Source organism: Galendromus occidentalis, unplaced genomic scaffold (assembly GCF_000255335.2).
Source record: "Galendromus occidentalis unplaced genomic scaffold, Mocc_1.1 scf7180000077488, whole genome shotgun sequence".
Lineage (NCBI taxonomy): Eukaryota > Metazoa > Arthropoda > Arachnida > Mesostigmata > Phytoseiidae > Galendromus > Galendromus occidentalis.
The window spans coordinates 934132-952254 of NW_003805476.1; the positions used below are offsets into that span (position 1 = coordinate 934132).

At 51.5% G+C, this 18123-nt stretch overlaps 3 protein-coding genes across 3 annotated transcripts; 2 read left to right on the forward strand and 1 right to left on the reverse strand.

Moving 5' to 3' along the window:
- The first annotated feature begins 558 nt into the window (after positions 1-558).
- Positions 559-12516, forward strand: Vinc (vinculin). Its single transcript, XM_003746059.1, has 9 exons — positions 559-615; positions 7617-7896; positions 8035-8272; positions 8454-9746; positions 9890-10163; positions 10282-10357; positions 10676-10902; positions 11052-11274; positions 12178-12516. Exons 1-9 carry the CDS (start codon positions 559-561, stop codon positions 12342-12344), a joined length of 2835 nt encoding a protein of 944 aa, XP_003746107.1. The 3' UTR covers positions 12345-12516.
- Positions 5572-7134, reverse strand: LOC114828376 (uncharacterized). The gene has a single exon (XM_029112259.1). The coding sequence runs from the start codon at positions 6812-6814 to the stop codon at positions 6017-6019; it is 798 nt and encodes a 265-aa protein (XP_028968092.1). The 5' UTR covers positions 6815-7134; the 3' UTR covers positions 5572-6016.
- Positions 12517-15076: 2560 nt separating the features above from the next.
- Positions 15077-16951, forward strand: LOC100900317 (facilitated trehalose transporter Tret1). Its single transcript, XM_003746062.2, has one exon. The coding sequence runs from the start codon at positions 15152-15154 to the stop codon at positions 16565-16567; it is 1416 nt and encodes a 471-aa protein (XP_003746110.1). The 5' UTR covers positions 15077-15151; the 3' UTR covers positions 16568-16951.
- The last annotated feature ends 1172 nt before the right edge of the window (positions 16952-18123 follow it).

An 18123-nucleotide genomic window follows, 5' to 3' on the forward strand; every position in this document is an offset into this window, starting at 1 on the left:
CTCCATCAATCCACGAGCCTCCGTCCATATAACGAGAGGACACGCCACCAGCGAGCTCGGTTGCGTGTTATATTGGGCTTTAGGAGATGATGGTGTTATTGTTGCATGTGCTGCCATCTCTTTCTTCCAGCAGCACAGTTGAAGCGCGGAGTTTGCTGTTGAAGCCACCGAGGGCGCTCGAGTCGATCTCTTCATCCAAACTTGGCGTGGTCTTGTTTAGCAACCAGGTCCCCTTCGGGCTCTTAGACGAACGACGACGACGACCGACCGACCATCGAGCTCCTACGATAGCGCGTTCGGTTAGCGAACCGACGGACGAGCGGACGAATCGTCGATACGAACGCCTGCTGAATATTTTTCACAAGTCATTAGTTTGCTCATCTAAGTTAATTCGATCGACTGTCACCGAGTGCTGTGGCTGTAGTTGCACTGTTTCCTGAAGTTCTCTAGTGAATCATTTTTCTTCTGTGTTTTGGGAACTTCGAGGATTCCGTGTGAATTGTTCGATTACCCTAGCCGATCTACCTGAGGCTAGAGCGGCCCATCAACGAAACAATCATGCCTGTCTTCCACACGAAGACCATCGCGAGCATCCTAGAGCCGGTCTCTAATCAGGTGAGTCTCACTAAGGTAGAGAGCGGCAACTGAGGGGTTCTCGGTCGAACAGCTGATCGGATAGGGAAACCTGTCCTGGTGCGGCGGCTCCGCGGGAGGAATCCGCTGTGTTTTGCGGGAATAGAGCGAATGATTGGCTCACCACACGGTATATTTTCTGGCGGAACTCTTCATGGACCTCTATGTGGGTGGATTGCCAGATAACATGCCCAGTCCGAACTGCCCCGTTGCGTACGGTTCCCGCTAATCCGAGGAGCCCTGGCGCACATGCAGGCGGGCAGACCTGACTGCGAGCTGGCGCCGCGCCTCCGCTCGTTCGAAGCTCCCGCCAAAATAACTTTGAATGCTGTTGAACTTGAGCCTCAACTACCCAGTCGAACGGAGAAGGAGCGCGGATTGCTCACGGAGCTATGGCATCTGAAAATGTCCGGGTGATTGATAAGGTTGCGTGTATCTCTCGACGTAGGGAAGGTTTTATTTTATGAGCGGAACATATCCATCCCATGGGTACGATCGGAGGGGATTCCGTCTCAAAATAAGTTTCCGGAGTTGATACCAATGTTCCGCGCTTATCGGGGATCGGCTCATATTCCGGGTCGGGTCTATGGAGAAACGATTGTCCGGAGCAGGGCTCAATGGAGGGCTATGAATTTTGAGGATCGAGATCTACGGAGAACACCGCGTTTAGCACGCTCCCGCGAGGTGATACTCTGAACGGCTCTCCGTGTGAAAATAATTCTGCCCAGTCAGTTCTAGAAGCTGAGAGCAGCTCTGACATCAACATTCAAGCACTCCTATTCCGATGTGTTAAGTTCCCTGAGCGAAGCGCTCTACTGGTGTCGACATTCCTTCCCGAAATTTCGTAGACAGCGCTGACACTCGAAATAATCCACGCGTTCCTGTAGGGACCGTGCTCTGAAGAGCCCGCATGGCGATCGCGCGTCACATGAGTTCTCCCCTACGGCTCTATTGACACTGTGAGCTAAGAAGAGGGAGAGTTTCGCTGGTAATTATTCCCGGGAATGTCCCGGAGAGGTTGCTCTCTCCGCTAGGAAGCGTCGATACGGTAATTGGAATAAATGCCCCGAACGGATGAAATCGGCGAACATCTGTCGAACATCTGTTGTTGAACACCTCGTCGACGTTTTGGGATTGCGCTCCTCGGCGACACGGAGTGAGAGTGTAATTCTATCTGTCTGTCTGCGTGTTGCGCGATTGAGGTCAGACAGGAAAGTTGGTAGCTCGCAGGCTTGGCCGACCTGCCTGCCCGCTAGGTTCTTCGCTCGCGAGGGGTGGGCGGTCGGAAGGAAGGAAGGGAAAAGACGACAACCGTATATTGGCTTTTATCATTAAGGACCGGACGGTGGGTGGTGTACGCTCGAGCATGCGAGTTTGCCGTCACGGTCGGTCGTAGTTTGCACCCTGACACTTCCGCTTCGGAGTCGGCCGAAAGCGTTGCGGTTCCGTAGGAACGATAAAACGTTCCACGAGCTAGGAGCTAGCAGCCACCGCTGGGCTACTCAACCTGCCGATCGGTCCACCCGACATAGTATCATCAATCGCGGTTTCTCGGAATGTAATGGTTTGACAGTCACGGCCTGCACCGCGAGAACTCCATCCACGGTGCATACGTGCGGTAATACTGCTTTGCCAATGGTTCAAAGGGTCGTCGTGTCGAGGAGAAGCATTTCGGAAATCAAAACAATAGAGCCAGATTGTCTATTCGTCGACATGGAGCGACATGTTGAGCGACACTCGGACCATGGAGATGAGCATTCTCTGTCCGGGAAGGCTGACAGAATTTCTGCGAATTCATTCATGTATTCGGAATAATTCCTGAATGAATTGCGCTCGTGCTAATTCCTGGAGTACTCCTCGCTGCATCAGCTCTCACCCGGAGCTTGAGTGTGAGGCTGACGAGGATTCTCGAGATTAGGAGGGGAAAATCTCCACAGGAAATTTGAGGTTCAAGTTCAGCCTTGGGTTGTAAAATGGTCTTGTCGTTCCCTCTAGTTGACCTTGACCAACATCCTTGTTATGCATGGGCGTGCTTCTATCGACGACGGTCTGCCCAAAAGGCGAACAGAGAGGCGGAAGAGTTTCTATGCCAGTCCGCTTTGGTTGCGTCTTCCTTCTCTCTCATTCACTCAGTCAGAAATACGCGCAGTCTCCGAGACAAGGAGGTCAGCGCTGCTGATCACTTGTTGATATGTCATGGTATCAACTGGTTGAAAGCCATCTCTTTTTGATCGAAGACGGAAGGGAACATGCGTGGCTATCGCTCTCAATCTAGTCCCAATCGAAACGGCAACTCGAGAAACGGAGAGCTCTAATTGATTATCGACAGCAGTTCCTTGTCGGAAGAGAAACGATCTCGTGGAATTCTCGTGCGGAAACTCGAGAATTCTTCTGGATCTGGCTCCTGCTTTCTCGCTACGGCTTTGGTCCTATTTGGAAGTTCCGTAGGATTCGTCGTTGAGCGACGACAACGACCGGGGCCATCTGTGGGATGAACAGAATTTTTTTTGTGCTTCTGTAGAAAGTGCCATGATGTTCTTCGAGAGTCTAGAATATTTATTCGCGAGTGGCGTTGCGACACTTCACGTCATGTATTGGGAGAGAAAACTCGGGAGATCTTCTCAAGTCAAAGTGTGGTCATGAGTAATTCTGAATTCTGTGACTATCGTCACATAGTCCTTTACGACCCGGTGGCGTATCTTACGTCATGTAGCACGGGGAGCGTCTGAGATTTTTCGAGTCGAATCGCAAGACCAGGAGTTGCAGCAGAAGGTTCCCGGTCAAGACCTGCTCTCCCGCTCTGGGCTTTGGATCGCAATCAGATCCAGTTTCTTCACCGCATTAGAAAAAAAATAGCGTACTCGACTCCCTAGAATGGTCTTAGTTTACGCTAGTGTTGAGCCGCGATGAGAAACCTACGCTTAGACCTACCGAGTGTTGCGAGGTCACCACCACAGCATAACCAATACCGTGGGCGCTCCGCTGTCGGATGCGATTTGCGCTTATTGTCGTCTCGGAGGAAAAATCGGTCTGTTTACACTGTAGAGCGCCTGAGACTCTCAAGAACGTCAGTCGGTTGGATGAGTCACAGGCCAGCGGTGATTCACACTCGCTTCGCTAGAGCCGCTACATCGTCAGCGACAGCGTCACCACCATTACGAGTATCAATGAAAAGCGTAAATGATTCATCGAATCGACGTGCCGGGTTCCCGTAGCCATGTCTTGTTGGCACCGCATGGCGATGTCCTCGACCCCGGGTCGACTCATCTAGCAACGTCGCCGACAACGCTTCGAGCGCAAGTAGCCAGTGGACACTCCTCGCGTTAGAAATAGAATTTAGCTGCCATGAAAGGGCAAACCTCAAATCCGTTTCTAAAAGACCCGGTGCTCACACCCTGAGAAGGGGATCCCGGCCGGAGGAAGCACCCTGTTTCAGCTCCGGCGTCCCGCTGAGGTCCCCGGTTGCCGCCATTTTTTCCACCCGAGCCGCAAGATCACAGCGTGTCGGACCTCGGATCGGCCGACCAGATCAGCTTGATTCCGACTCCGGTTGGTCGGTCTCTTCGCTTATAGAGATTTTCTCTCTGCTCCTCTTACCTCTCACAGAATCCCATAGAAACCGATTCACGCGTGGGCCGCTCCTCAAAACTCACAATCAGCAGCGCGGTCACACCGCCCCGCCATACCCACGTTACGCTGCCGATGAGGTTTCCCTTCTATCGAACCAGAGCGGCGACATGTGCTTCTCCCGGAGCTTTGATTCAGGGAGCACATCTGTGGTCGGTTGCTTGGTATCGTATTCGGGAAATCGTTCCCTAGTCCGCAAATTTTCCGTCCACAGGATCCTGCTTATTATTCACTCTCATCACAGAGTGTCATGTTCTCCGTGCTCTTGGCCCGACGTGTCTCGACGTGGGTGCGTCCGGGACATCGGCGTATCTGTCTCTGTAGGGCTCTTCGAAGAACAAAGCCACTTCGAAGCCCTGGTGGTCCGTGGGTAGAGTTCGCCCGTTCGAGGATGGTACCATCAGTTCAGGCGGGTAGGACGGAAGACAAGAGAACGAACGAGCGAGCAAGCTACTAAGCCAACCAGCGAACCAAGGAACCGACCCCTTGCGTTGGTCTGTTGGTCGGTCGGTTGGTCGTCGGTAGGTCGGTCGCTCGCTCGCTCGCGCAGTGAGGGTGTAGGCTGTACGACGGCGGAGACCTTCCGGACCGAGACCGGGTCTTGTGCCAATGATTTCAGTAGGCGTTCTCTGCAAGGCTTGCCAACGATCACAGGAAGGTGAAGAACGCATCTTGTCGATGATTAAATGTCGAGGCATCATTGTATTTTCTGGAAGCGATTCCTACTGCCCGCGGGTCCTCATCGCTCCTCTCATGATATCGGCCCCGGGACCAAGCGAGACTTTTTCTCGGTGTCGAATGTAGAGAGCATCGGAAAAAGCCGTCTATCCATATTTGCTTGGCGAGATCGGAATCTTCCGGCTTGGTGTGTGCATAAAGGAGACAACTCGCCAAGGGTGTGTCAACATCGCTCGCTTATCGACAGGGAACCCCGACAAGAGGTGTATGCACGGGGATCCTGCCAAGATCTCGAAAATAGAGAGGTAGAAACGTATATTTGACAAAAGATTCCATCTCCGTTATTAGAGCTTAGGAGAAAATTCCTCTTTTATGGTCAGTGGAATAAATCCGCATTCGAAGTTTGGACGAATATACGGCTCCGGGGAAGTCAGGTCGAATATGATCGGTCACGATGGTTTATTGTCGTTAGAAAACGCATCAAAACACTTCCATAAATAGCTAGCTTCGAAAATAAATATTTGTGCATAGCACCTTGAGCTCGCATTCTCACAGAGTATAAACTTGATCGTGACGGATGGTATCAGCATTCCTGATTTTTTCAAGTCACGAATATATTCTCGATTGTGTCTGTCGTTCGCATATCACACGGTTCATAGCTCGCGCTCACCATTCATGCCCAAAGTTAGTGGACTGGTGGGAAAGTATGTATGTAGACCAGAGTCTAGAGCATCCAGCGGCACCGGACGATGAATGGAATTCCCCATCTTAAATGCTTTCCGACTGAGCGGGCGAGAATCTCAGTTTTGGCTAACGAGTGAATGATTTAGAGAACGATCATCTCACGCCTCAAGTGTTTGAAACAGGCTTCGGGGAAACTCCCGGCTTCTCAAGTGTTAGGTGTGTCGCAATTTTTTCAATTTAGCTCCGGCTTCGACTATCGTCAGGCGGACTATTTCTTTCGTCGTCATCACGAATCACATCGCAGCTTAACGAGGGGCCTCGCTGGTTCTCTTGAGCTCCGACTGCCGGAGAATCCATCCGAGCAGTTTTTTGAGATTAAGAACAAGGGATCAGCTCAGAAACGATGCGAGGCCGGCGCCCCTAGATGCGACATGACGTGATGCTCGTATTCTGCTTGGGTGGTTCCCGATGGCAGCGTTTCCTCGCACATCGGGCATTGCTTTCCGCCATCAGGCTTTTTTGTTGAACTCAGCTGTTGAGTGAAAAACACCCGGAACGAGTCGTCCGAAGGCCTTTGTGGGGTCGCTCTGTCCGAGCTCTGCTCCTTCGCTGCGCTCTGCAGCAGCGCTTTCTGCTGCAGAAGGCGTTCTTTAATTGTGCTCAACTGGCCTTTCATCTCGGTGACCATTTGCATCGCTTCCCGATCGTCGGTCGGTGATTTGACCGGAGCCTCGCCCGTAGATGTAGCGGACCCGTCCCGATCTTTGACTTTTTCGCCCATGTCGTGCAGGTCGTTGATGTCTCGCTCCATCTGCTCGAGCAGCTTCATACTGAGATCTTCCCAACTCTCCGATCCCATAATGTCGACATTGTGCTTGAAGGGTTTACGGCCTTCTTTCGCGACCGGTCTCACACGGTTCTCCTTCCGGAGCCGGTCGTTCTCTTCGCCAAGGGTTCGAACTTTCTCCTGGAGTTCGGAATTCATCCGTTCCAGTTGTTGGATACTTTGGTGAAGATGCCGCGTGGTGAGAGTCTTGTTGTCGAGCATTTGGAGCAGATGTTCCTTCTGTTTGCGGAGAGTTTCACCTTCTTCCTTGCACTTCCTCATGTGAAAATGTAAATCCTCGATAGCGACGTGAATGGACGAGTCGACTTCTTTCTTTGCTTTGGCCTGCATCAGTGTAGAGTGCATACTGAGAAAGTGGTTATTATTACCGTAAACGGGACATCAACATGTGTGGTGGGCTATACGATCACAATGGTAACAGCTGATCACGATGAAGCATAGGATCGATGACAGACGTTCCGACGTACATGATTTCTCCGAAAGAAACCACGAGAGGGGGGTGACAAGACGACAAAAGGCGTTTCAAAACGATGGGAGACTGCGACGGAACCAAATGCCAAGAAAAACACACAAGTGAAGTCACGGACTCTACTCTAATCTTGCTGGCACGGCTTCCCGATCCGCAACTACTGCACAGACTTTCCGAGGAAGGCAGTCGCCATCTTGTCCACAACACAAACAGGTGGAGAGGATTGACGTTGGCATGGGAACGTTCACGTTGCTCGCTCACGGCGGTTCTGAGACGAGAGTGGCTCTAGTCATTGCGACCCCACAAGACGGACTCCACGGCGGCAGAATGAACTCCTCGGATGTTTTGCGCGAAACTTCCAGTTCTGACCCTAATTCATCGATCCTCCTATATCATTTAATGAACACACACACATAGCATAGGGAACAGTCGAAGAATTGAACCAGTCCGTCTGAGACAAGCGGGAGATCCGGAACTCGAGCATTCTCCAAAGGCAAACGTATCCGTATGAACAGATGGGGGCTGAGTTCCGAATAATCTTGGAACGTCTGGGTCCTGGTAGCGAGAGCACTCGAGACCAAGTTGTGGAGCGAGGCCGACATGAATACGGGAGACGAGCCGGAGTCCGTATCTCCCGGCTCCAAACATCGAGACTCAAAGGCAAGGACTTGATTTCAGGTCGAGCGACTGGTCATTCTCCACGAAGAGGCCGAAGATGGAAACGCTATGCCGAATCTCTCAAGGCCGGTGCAGGCGGTGTCCCGTGCTGTCGCCAACCTCGTTAAAGTCGGACGCGAGACCATCAACTCCTCAGACGACATCATCCTACGGCAAGATATGCCGCAATCCTTGCAGCGAGTCGAACGTTCTTCTAAATTGCTTGAGGAAGCTTGCGAGATGCTTCTCAGAGATCCATACTCTCAGCCTGCTCGAAAGAAGCTCATTGAAGGCTCGCGAGGTGAGGGGTTAATCAGAAGATTCCAAGTCGATGAATTATTTTTCATGAATGATGGATGAATTATTCGGGGTGAAGACCTGCCCGAGATTCGACGATTTGCCGCGGTTCTCACTGACAAATATTTTTTCTCCACCGTAGGAATACTTCAAGGAACGTCGTCCTTGCTTCTTTGCTTCGACGAATCCGAAGTGCGTAAAATTGTCAAGGAGTGCCGAAAGGTTCTGGAGTATCTCGCGGTTGCTGAAGTGATCGAATCCATCGAGGATCTCGTCCAGTTCGTCAAGGACATGTCGCCGTGTCTTGCCAAAGTGTCGAAAGACGTCGATGGACGTCAACAAGAACTCACTCATCAGGTTCATCGCGACATCCTCATTCGGTTAGTAGCGGGATCCTTGATATCCCATTGAAGGGAAGCCCTATTAAACAAGGGAGCGAGAAAGAGGAATCGACTCAGAGGAGAATATTTCTCATGATCCTAACCTCAATTAGGCATTGTTTGCTGCGTTCCTCCGAGCTCCCGTGTAGATTTTTCTGACGATTATTCCATCGAATTACAGGTGCCTGGACTCTGTGAAAATGCTCGCCCCCGTCCTGGTTTGCTCGATGAAAATCTATGTCCAGATCCAGGCTCAGGGCGGGAAAGGCGTCGAAGAAGCTGCCGAGAACCGAAATTACCTCACGCACCGTATGTCGGAAGAAATCAATGAGATCATCCGCGTTTTGCAGCTGACGACCTACGACGAAGACGAATGGGAGAGCGATAATCTTACCGGGATGAAAAGACTTCAGAACGCCATACAGGGTCGCATTCAGTACGCCCACGACTGGCTCGAAGACCCCACAGCGATGCCGGGTGGAGTCGGTGAGAAGTCCATCCGTTACATTCTGGACTACGCTCGTCGAATCGCCGAGCGCGCGCTCCCAGCCGACCGCAATGCGATTCTGAAAGCTTGCGGCGACATCGAGTCGATGCTAAACGCGTTATGCGAACTTCGCACCAGCGGACAAGGTAACAGCCCGCAAGCAGTTGGGCTCGCGCGGAACATCGGGATCAAGCTCCGGGAATTGAACTCATTGATCAATCAGGCGATCCTGAACGTCGAAAGGGGCGGCCTGCGTGGGTCGCAGAATATTGCCGCGAAAATCGAGCAAGCTCTCGCTTGGTGCTACAACCCTAGTCTCGACGATGCTGGAAATGGCGAGCGCGCCATACGCGCCCTGCTTGAAGAAGGAAGACGCATTGCCGAAACGATGCCGCCAGCGGAACGTGCCGCGATCCACTCATTGTGCAACGAGATTGAGAACATGACAAATCAGCTGAAGGACCTCTGCAGAAAGGGCTTGGGTCACACTCCCGAGGCGCAGAATCTCGGCCGACTATTGGCTGGCAGACTGAACGATCTTCGCGGCCGAATTCAGAAAGGTCTCGTCGACCGCGTCGTCGACGACTTCATCGATGTTCACACGCCTCTGAAACAGTTTGTCGAGGCGGTCCACGCGCCCGAGAGCATGCCCGGAAGAGAAGCCAACTTCCAGGACAAAGCTCGCCGCCTCGGCGATTTTTCGAGGAAAACTGCGAGAACTGCCAGAAACGTCGCCATGGGCGCTACCAACAACAAGCGTCTCGCCGAGGCCTTGATGAACACCGCCAACAACGTCGAGTCTTTGACGCCTCAGTTGATCAGCGCTGGAAAGATCCGTATGACGTATCCCGACAACGTCGCTGCTGATGATCATTTCGAGAACTTGAGAGGCCAATACGAAGATCAAGTCAATCGTATGAGGAACCTGGCCGACGAGGCCACCGATATCAGCGCGTTCGTGCGCGCGACAGAAGAAGCGATCAAAAGGTATCGTGACTCAATCGACAACGCGGATCTGGCCGCATACCCGAGATACCGTTCAATCTCGGAAGCTCGCCAGCTTATCGGTGATAATATAATAAAAGTCAATAATTTGTCAGGACACATTTCCACCCTTGACCGCATTGCAGGCACACCGACATGTGCGAAGACTCGATTTCCCGCCAAAAACCGCAAGACATGGTTGATAACTCATCGGCGATCGCTCGCTTGGGCAATCGCGTTTTGATGCGATGCAAACAAGAATGCGATAACTCTGAAGATCCCCATTATGTTGCCAAACTGCTCCAAGCTTCCACGCAGCTCGAAAATGCGATCGCACCCATGATTCAAAACGCCAAGCAAGTGGCGCAGCGAATCCATGATCCTGATGCAGCTTCCAGATGGAGAACGGCGAACAATGGCGTAAGCGAACTCGGCAGTGAGAATTATTCCCCTAGCCGTCAAATTTCGCTGAAGAAGACCATGTCAGCTTGCGCATGAATTTACACAGATTTCCTAAAGTTCTGATCCCTCCACGCAGCTGCTGAAGGCCGTCCAGGGTGTCCGCAACGCTGTCTCCCCGTTCGACGATCAGATGAACAATCTCACCCTAAACGGTAATGTTTCATTCAAGCAAAGCATCTTTCGATCCCGAGGGTAGATATTTCATGAGCACTATCATCTTCGAAAACTCAAATTTTGATATTACCTTGTCAAATCCACAACCGCGTAGATCTGGACAGCATTCTGCGCCAGGAAATGGCCCCATTGGCACAAACTGGTCTCCACAGAGGTATAATCGAGTGAAACAGTTTGACTTGCCCGTGTGTCGAACCCCAGCATGCTCGTCCTGTCAACGAAAGAGCCGTCCGTTGAGGAAACTTACTCAGCTAATCCCAGAGAGTCTGACCTGTTCAACGCTTCTCTTTTCACAGACTATGCTCCTCCCCGTCCTCCGCCGCCGGCTGGAGACCGCGTACCTCCCCGACCACCCCCACCCGAGTACGAAGACGATGATTCTTTCCCGGTGCCACAACCGAATCAACCGATTCTCGCCGCTGCCCACGGGTTGCACCAGGAGGTCAGGCAGTGGTCGTCCAAGGACAACGAGATCATCGCCGCTGCCAAAAGGATGGCTCTGCTCATGGCCCGGCTGTCGCAGGTTAGAATTTGACCATTGAATGGAAAGTGCTGTCCTGTCCTAATTCCCGTCGCTCGGGACATGGAACGAGATTACAATCAGGTGATGATTTCTCTTGTTGTCGAGGGAAGGAAATTCAAGCACTCAGCATGTCCTCGTTCACGTTTCAGCTCGTTCGCGGTGAGGGAGGATCTAAGAAAGAATTGATCGCTTGCGCGAAGGCCATCGCCGAAGCGTCCGAAGAAGTCACGAGACTCGCTAAGGAACATGCCCGTCTCTGCACGGACCGCAGAATGCGAACGGCCATCTTGCAAGTCTGCGAAAGGATTCCCACCATTGGAGGACAGCTCAAAATCCTATCGACCGTCAAGGCTACCATGCTCGGCGCTCAGGGTGAGTTCAATCGGCTCAAGCCGAGAATTGTTCGCGCAACGTTCGTCATGGAGACGAGATATCACGCGGGGGAACGACGCTGTCATTCCGAGTCTCTCAAGAAAAATATCTTGAGCCCTCTGTGACGTGGTCTTTTCCAAGGAAACGGAATCATTCCGAGTCGACAATCACTGATAATCCTGGGGAATCCAGTCCTTCGGGCACGATTCTCTCTTTGGAATTTTCTTGCGTTCGCTATCTCTTCATCCGACGTCATTGTATTGAACGATAGAGACGACTCGAATGACTTATATGATGGATTACTGAGGGTAACTTCCGAGGCCTAATCGAACGCTCAGACACCTATTGCGATTGGAGGCGATACGTATTGACCCCCTGACTGATGAATGGATTGAGTATTGAATAGTTGAATAATAATAATAATGGTTGATCGATTGATTAGAATGTGCTTATGATTTTCGATTTCTAGCTCCTATTCCGACACCAGATGGCAGCGAGATCATTTGTGGTAAATAGATGGGTGCTCCTCCAAGTCGTGTGTGTGTGTGACCCTCCGACCCTCAAACGTCTGATTCGCTTAGCTCCCCTCCCTAGTCCTGAGTTGGCAGAATAATTCCATCATCCTCTTGTCCCGAACATCCTATTTATTCCCGAATCCCGGATTAAAACATAATGGTCCTCGGTTCAGATCAGGCAGTGGCAGTATTTTTCCGCCAGGAGTAATTGATCGAGAGCGCAGCCTCAGAAATGCACGATCGTGCGGTTCTTGACCTCGGCCCACGTCCGGGGTCTTTCAAGTTCGCGTACTATTCGATGGAACTCGAGATCGCGTTGGACTGATTCTAGCAGATCTGAAATTATGTGGCTCGTTTCTCGATTGTCTGAAGTGTCTCTCCATTCCAGGCTCCGACGAAGACCGCGAGGCTACCGAAATGCTTGTCGGTAACGCCCAGAACCTCATGCAGTCTGTTAAGGAGACCGTGAGAGCCTGCGAGGCAGCTTCAATCAAGATCCGGACGGACGCCGGAATGAAACTTCGTTGGGTACGCAAGAACCCGTGGTACGCGTGAACGGACTCGTCGAAAATCCAGGTCTGAGGCCTAGATTCCGAGTTCCAGGCTCTTCCCGTAAAACTGCTACTCATGATCGGCGACCTCTTCTATTGCTGCTACTACAAATCATACAGTCTAGGTAGGAGACTATGAAAACTGCTCGCGATCGGACCCGATGGGGCCAACTCTGGAAATATCCACGAGAAGCCCACGTTCGTCTAGCCGTCGCGAGCCCCTAACAACACCATGTTGCCTACAATGTAGCTTTACGAGAATAACTTATTCATACCCTCATCTGTGTCACACACGATGGAACAGCTAGAGTTCATTATCTGAGGTTGGCCATAATCACTCTGTTCGTCGTTTTCCGAGGACAGGATTCTTTGAATTAACTTTAGTGGGTACTGTTGTTACTGATGTTACTCTCGTTTGACTGTTCGACAACGAGTGGAAAAAAGAAAATGTGAATTTAATTTGAATGAGTCAGCAGAACGATTCCTGGATGACAACGCGCCAGCATTTACGGAGAAATCGGAAGGTAGCGATCCCCATGTTCAGGATGGACGAGAATGGCGTAACTTGAACGATTCAATTGTTGTTAACTCGTAGTTGCGCGCTATTAACAACTATTATACATGGAAATGTTGGAGATTGATGGCTGAAGTGAGGATTGATTATCTCACTTGATTCAGAGCAATTTGGTTTCCTACTCGGGAGATCGTCCTTGGTGGATACGGTATTTCGACGCTTCCGACGGTGTTTCGGAGAAACCTCTAAACTAGAGGCTATCGGAATGAGATGACACGCTGAAGTCAAATAAAAATCGAGTCTATAACACACTATCAATGTCTTGTCGAGTCTTTGTCAAGTTCCTTGAACGCTCTTAATTTGTTTGACGATCCGTCGCTGCATTCGCACCCTGTGAACCGCGCTTCCCACCCCTCGCAAATACCTGAGGGTCTCCTGGCTGAGTCGTATTCGGTGTGACACTCTAATACTCGTCGAACTCTCTCACAATGGATAGAGCTTTTGGACCCGCGGAAAGATATCTTGAGAATTCGTCGACTTCCTGGGATACTGTCGGCTTGTACAAGACGGACGCTTCTCGGATTGTTCGCAAATCTAAGCCCAAGCTCCGAACGCGAACCTGTAAAGCTAAGTGTGAATCAACCTGATTCTAATTCCTCCGCATCTGTTTTCGCTCACTCCTATCATCCTAATCAAGAAGTCAGGTCAGCTTGAGCTCGTGATGAAACGGCGGTTGAGCTTCGAGAGCTTGAACTAAATGACCGGTCAAAACGGTGCTAAGCTCCTTAGGCTTTCAGCACATGCATCTTGCACGCGGGCTCTCCTTGAGTATTTTCTGGCCAAAAGAAAACTTTATGTGGAACATAGATGCCGGAAGCTCATGGGACTTGAAGGAGAATGGCTCGAGCTCCCTCTCTCAGGTCACGGTCATTTCCGAAATTTGAGATTCCATGAAAATCCAGGCTAGCATTTCTAGCTGCGTGTTTTTTTGGGCCGTTCGGATATTGAATGGATCCAGTCTCGGGATGGATCACGCCCCTGTTGTCGTCACTGATTCCACGGGTCACTTCGACAGTTCAAAAAGGGATAATTGGTTCGCGCGGCAAAGTCCCATGCTCTCCCAGGATGAATCCAGCGATGAGATGCAAAACTCCATGACGGATCCACCAGACAGAAGCCACCTCGATTCACGAAAGGCCTTACAGTTTAAAGATGCTTCATCGGTCTTCCGGGTCACCTCCGAGAATGGCGGTTTCCGGTTCTTGTATCCAATTCGAGCCCGGGTCTCGTGGCAGATGAGGAGGCTCTACTAGTCGACGACCAACCCTAGCCTTGGACTTCTCGCCCGTAATAATCATACTTCGAGTGTCGAAGCGAGCACACGCTCAAGATCTCATGATGAGGGAGCTGATCTCTCCGGAGCAGAGAGGAACGATCTCGACACTCGCTGCAGAAGGCTTTATGGGTAGAAAAGATGTTGGAATCTGCTACCTTCGACGCGCTATCGTGGAGCTTCCTGGGAGCGTGGGAACAATAATGGACCGAATGATTCCTGCATCAACCGCGGGAACTGCGCATGTTTCGGAAGCGCAAACCCTTTCCTCTGGGGCATCGTCGTCTCGAGCACTCCCGGATGCCAAGAAGAAGACTTCGGTATTTTCTTCTGCCCAAGGGATTTTTCGATAGTCGACAATGATGGCAAGATAGTACGAAAGAAGTGAGCCCTCCGGAATTCTTCGCTCATGGATTTCTGGATTGCGAAATTTTCGAAAGCGACCACCACAACCATAGGATAGGGTGGGCGATTCTCTGTCAGGCTCGTGACAGACTATATGTTGCCGATACCGTGCTTCTGTTATGATTTGATTGAAAGCAAGCGTCTCGTGGATTCGTTGGTGATTCCGCCCTCTGACGTTCGCTGCGGTCAATGGAAGGCCGTAACGCAACACTTTCGACTTGAATAGGCTCAGAACGCCTGTACAAATTTATGAACTGAACTTCATTTGTCCCGCGGGAGGGAGAATCTACAGACGACCGACGGATTAGTATTTAGAGTGATCTCTTCCAGCAACGACGTCGCGGAGAAAGCGAATGAGGGTCCTCCCCTCGCGTGAGTGTGATTTTCACGAAGTGAGCCCGCCGTTGCGATTAGTCAAAGCTTTTAATCGGTTCGTCTGTCCGTAAATCGGCTGGCCAGGCGGCCAGCATTGCGCTGATCCAGCTGAACAAAACTTCCTCTTTGGAAGCGTCTCTGTCCATTCTGACCCTCGAAGTGCTTGCGACAGCGAGTGGGAGCCATGGAGGGCTACACCGACCCGACAGAAACGAAGCCACGCTACCTGCTGGCGGTAGGATCCGCATATCTGGGATCGTATGCGGTCGGAGCCGCTCTCGGATACTCTTCACCGGTGACGGATAAGTTCGTCCAAGCTTACAGAATCAGTGATGAATATTTCGGCAGCGTCATCGCTCTGGGCGCCTTGTTCGGAGGTCTGGTAGCGAGTTATCCTGCGGAGAAACTCGGCCGGAAATTCACGATCCTCTTTTCGGCGGCGATTTTCGCGTTGGGATGGACTCTCATGCTGATCAGGAGCGGACCATGGATGCTGTACCTTTCGCGAGCGATCCTCGGCCTCGCCATCGGGATCGACTCCATGGTGGTTCCCGTGTACCTCGGTGAGATTTCACCGGTGGAAAAACGAGGGATCCTCGGCGCAGGCCACCAGCTCAACTGCGTTATCGGCATCTTGGTCACGTACATCTTCGGTGTACTGATGGGGCCTTCGCTATTGGCGATCACGTGTATCATTCCCGTGGTGCTCAACGCTCTTGCCATTTTCTTCATGCCCGAGAGTCCCACGTGGCTTTCAAAGAACAAGCGACCCATTGGCGAGATCATGTCATCTCTGTATTTCCTCTACGGGAGGACAGTTCGCGCCGAAGCTCAACGAGAGCTTCTCCAAGAAGCTCAGGATAACACAGCGAACGATTTCGTGATTACTGACTTGTTCCACCGGTCGGTCCTGGCACCCCTTTTGATCGCGCTCGGGATAATGTTGGCTCAACAGGGTTCGGGGATCAACGCGGTGGTGTTCTACACGAAAAATATTTTCATTCAAGCCGGAGTAACGAGCATAGATCCCGGAGTGCAGACCATAATCGTAGGATTCGTCCTGGTCGTTTTCACTGTGCCAGGGGCGCTTCTCATGGACAAGGCAGGTCGGAGACCTCTGCTGCTCATTTCATCGTCGGCCACGCTATTCGGCACCATCCTGTTCATCGTATTCTACGCTATAAGGCCCGCAACGGGTGCCGTACCGGGGTCGATCGCTTGGATGCCGATAGCAGGATTATCGATCTACGTGGCTGGATTCGCCTGCGGACTGGGACCCGTTCCGTGGCTGATGATGGGCGAACTCCTGCCCGTCAGAGCTCGAGGCGCCGGGACAGGCATCGCGACTGCTTTCAATTGGTTTTGCGCCTTCCTGGTGACATTCATATTCCCGGATGTCTCCAAAAGTCCCGGTCCTCATTACGCCTTCGCGTTCTTCGCCGTCATCACTGTCCTAGGAATCGCAATGGTAATATTCCTGGTCCCCGAGACCAAGGGCAAATCACTAGAAGAAATCGAAGCCCTGTTCGACACCCGAGCCGACCTGGCCTTGAGCTCCGTTGACACCGTGGAGACAACTAATAGCTTCAAAATCCAATGAGAAAAGTCCTCACTATGAGCCTCGTCGCCTATATCGCCTTCAAGAACTATTCCGAAACCCAAGCAGGAATAATGGACGATTATCCCGCTGATTCTCCCGATCCACTGTCCTGACGATAGCATCGTGGAACAACGCATGCCCTGTGGGAGCTTTTGGGTCGCGATAGAGAAGGTCTTGGAGAAGTCTTGGAAGTGGCGCTCGGCGTCAGACGTTTGTACAAACGACAATCGAATATGGTTTTCCTGATCGTGTACAGTTTATGTTGTAGAGATACTAGGCTTCTTCATCTTACATTTAGAACTGATATTCTAGCGCCGGGTCAGGAGAGCGATGACGTCGCATCTGGCCCTCAATAAACTTCAGCCAGCGTTGAAAATCTTTCACTCGGTCAAAGTCTCTCAAAAGAGAGGGAAGCACAAGCCTCTCTGTGATAGGACACCATTCCGAGAGGCAGAACAAATGTCCATGTTCGGGAGTCACTGACTGAATGAAAGCAATGCATCCTTGGGATACTTCAGATTTCGCACGCAATCTCCCAGCTGCGGGGCGCCGCACCTGGAAAAAATACGAATTTCAAGAGAAGAAACGCTCAACTTTCGACACTATACGGAACACAGAAAAAAGCGAATGGGAGATTGTTGTAATGAAATGATTTAAACTTCCCGGAACGACCCTCTAAAGTTCGTAACTATTCCTGTCCAGGAGCGTCCGTCAGCGCTTCACCCGCAATGTACAAATCAGCTATGTCTCTCGGGTTGCATCGAGGGACACCACAGGATCTGTACGAAATCCGTCGATGCCGGTCCATTGCAGATCAACTCCCGAAAGATTGAAGGAAAGAGCATGGGCTTAATCGGCGCACCGCTTTCCGCCGAACGGACGGAAGTTTTTCTGCGGTGCTGCGGACATTCTGATCTCCCATGTGGAGCCTCTCCTCTGGTCTACCGACAGCAGCTGGAATTCCGCGAGAAAGCTCAATCGAGGGAGCGTTCGCGCCACATCACCGACGCTGATCGGCCCTCTTTGAAAACGTATCGGCGTAGCACCTCACGAAGATCACGAGCGCAGGCTCCTAGGAATGAGCCGGGCTCGGCCAGGAGGAGTCGATTGTAACTCGAGGCTGTTCTAGGACTGCCGGGAGTCCAGATTACAGAAAAGCCGGAGCCCGCGATATAGGAGCGGGGACGAGCAAACGTCTTCTCATTTTCAGGCCTTTTCACAGAAATCGGGGAAAACACCAAGTATGACGAGATGGACACACACCTGGAATGAGCGATTTCCGACTGATTCTTCCATTCCTCTGTTTTTTGAAGTCCCGCTCTTCCGCTTGTTGAATATTCGATTGGACTTCGGGCGCACGATTCGATTGAGCTTCACAGGTGCATTAATAATTCGGATACAAGTGTTCATGCAAATCCCGGCCTCTCCCACGAGCTTCGTCTATCCCTGACTGCCTAGGCACTCCGCTTGGCTCTGAGTGCATGGATGTTCAAATCCCTCTCCCTCCAGTTTCTCTTGTCTTCATTCGATCGAGAGCTCGGAAGCTGCTCGATGAT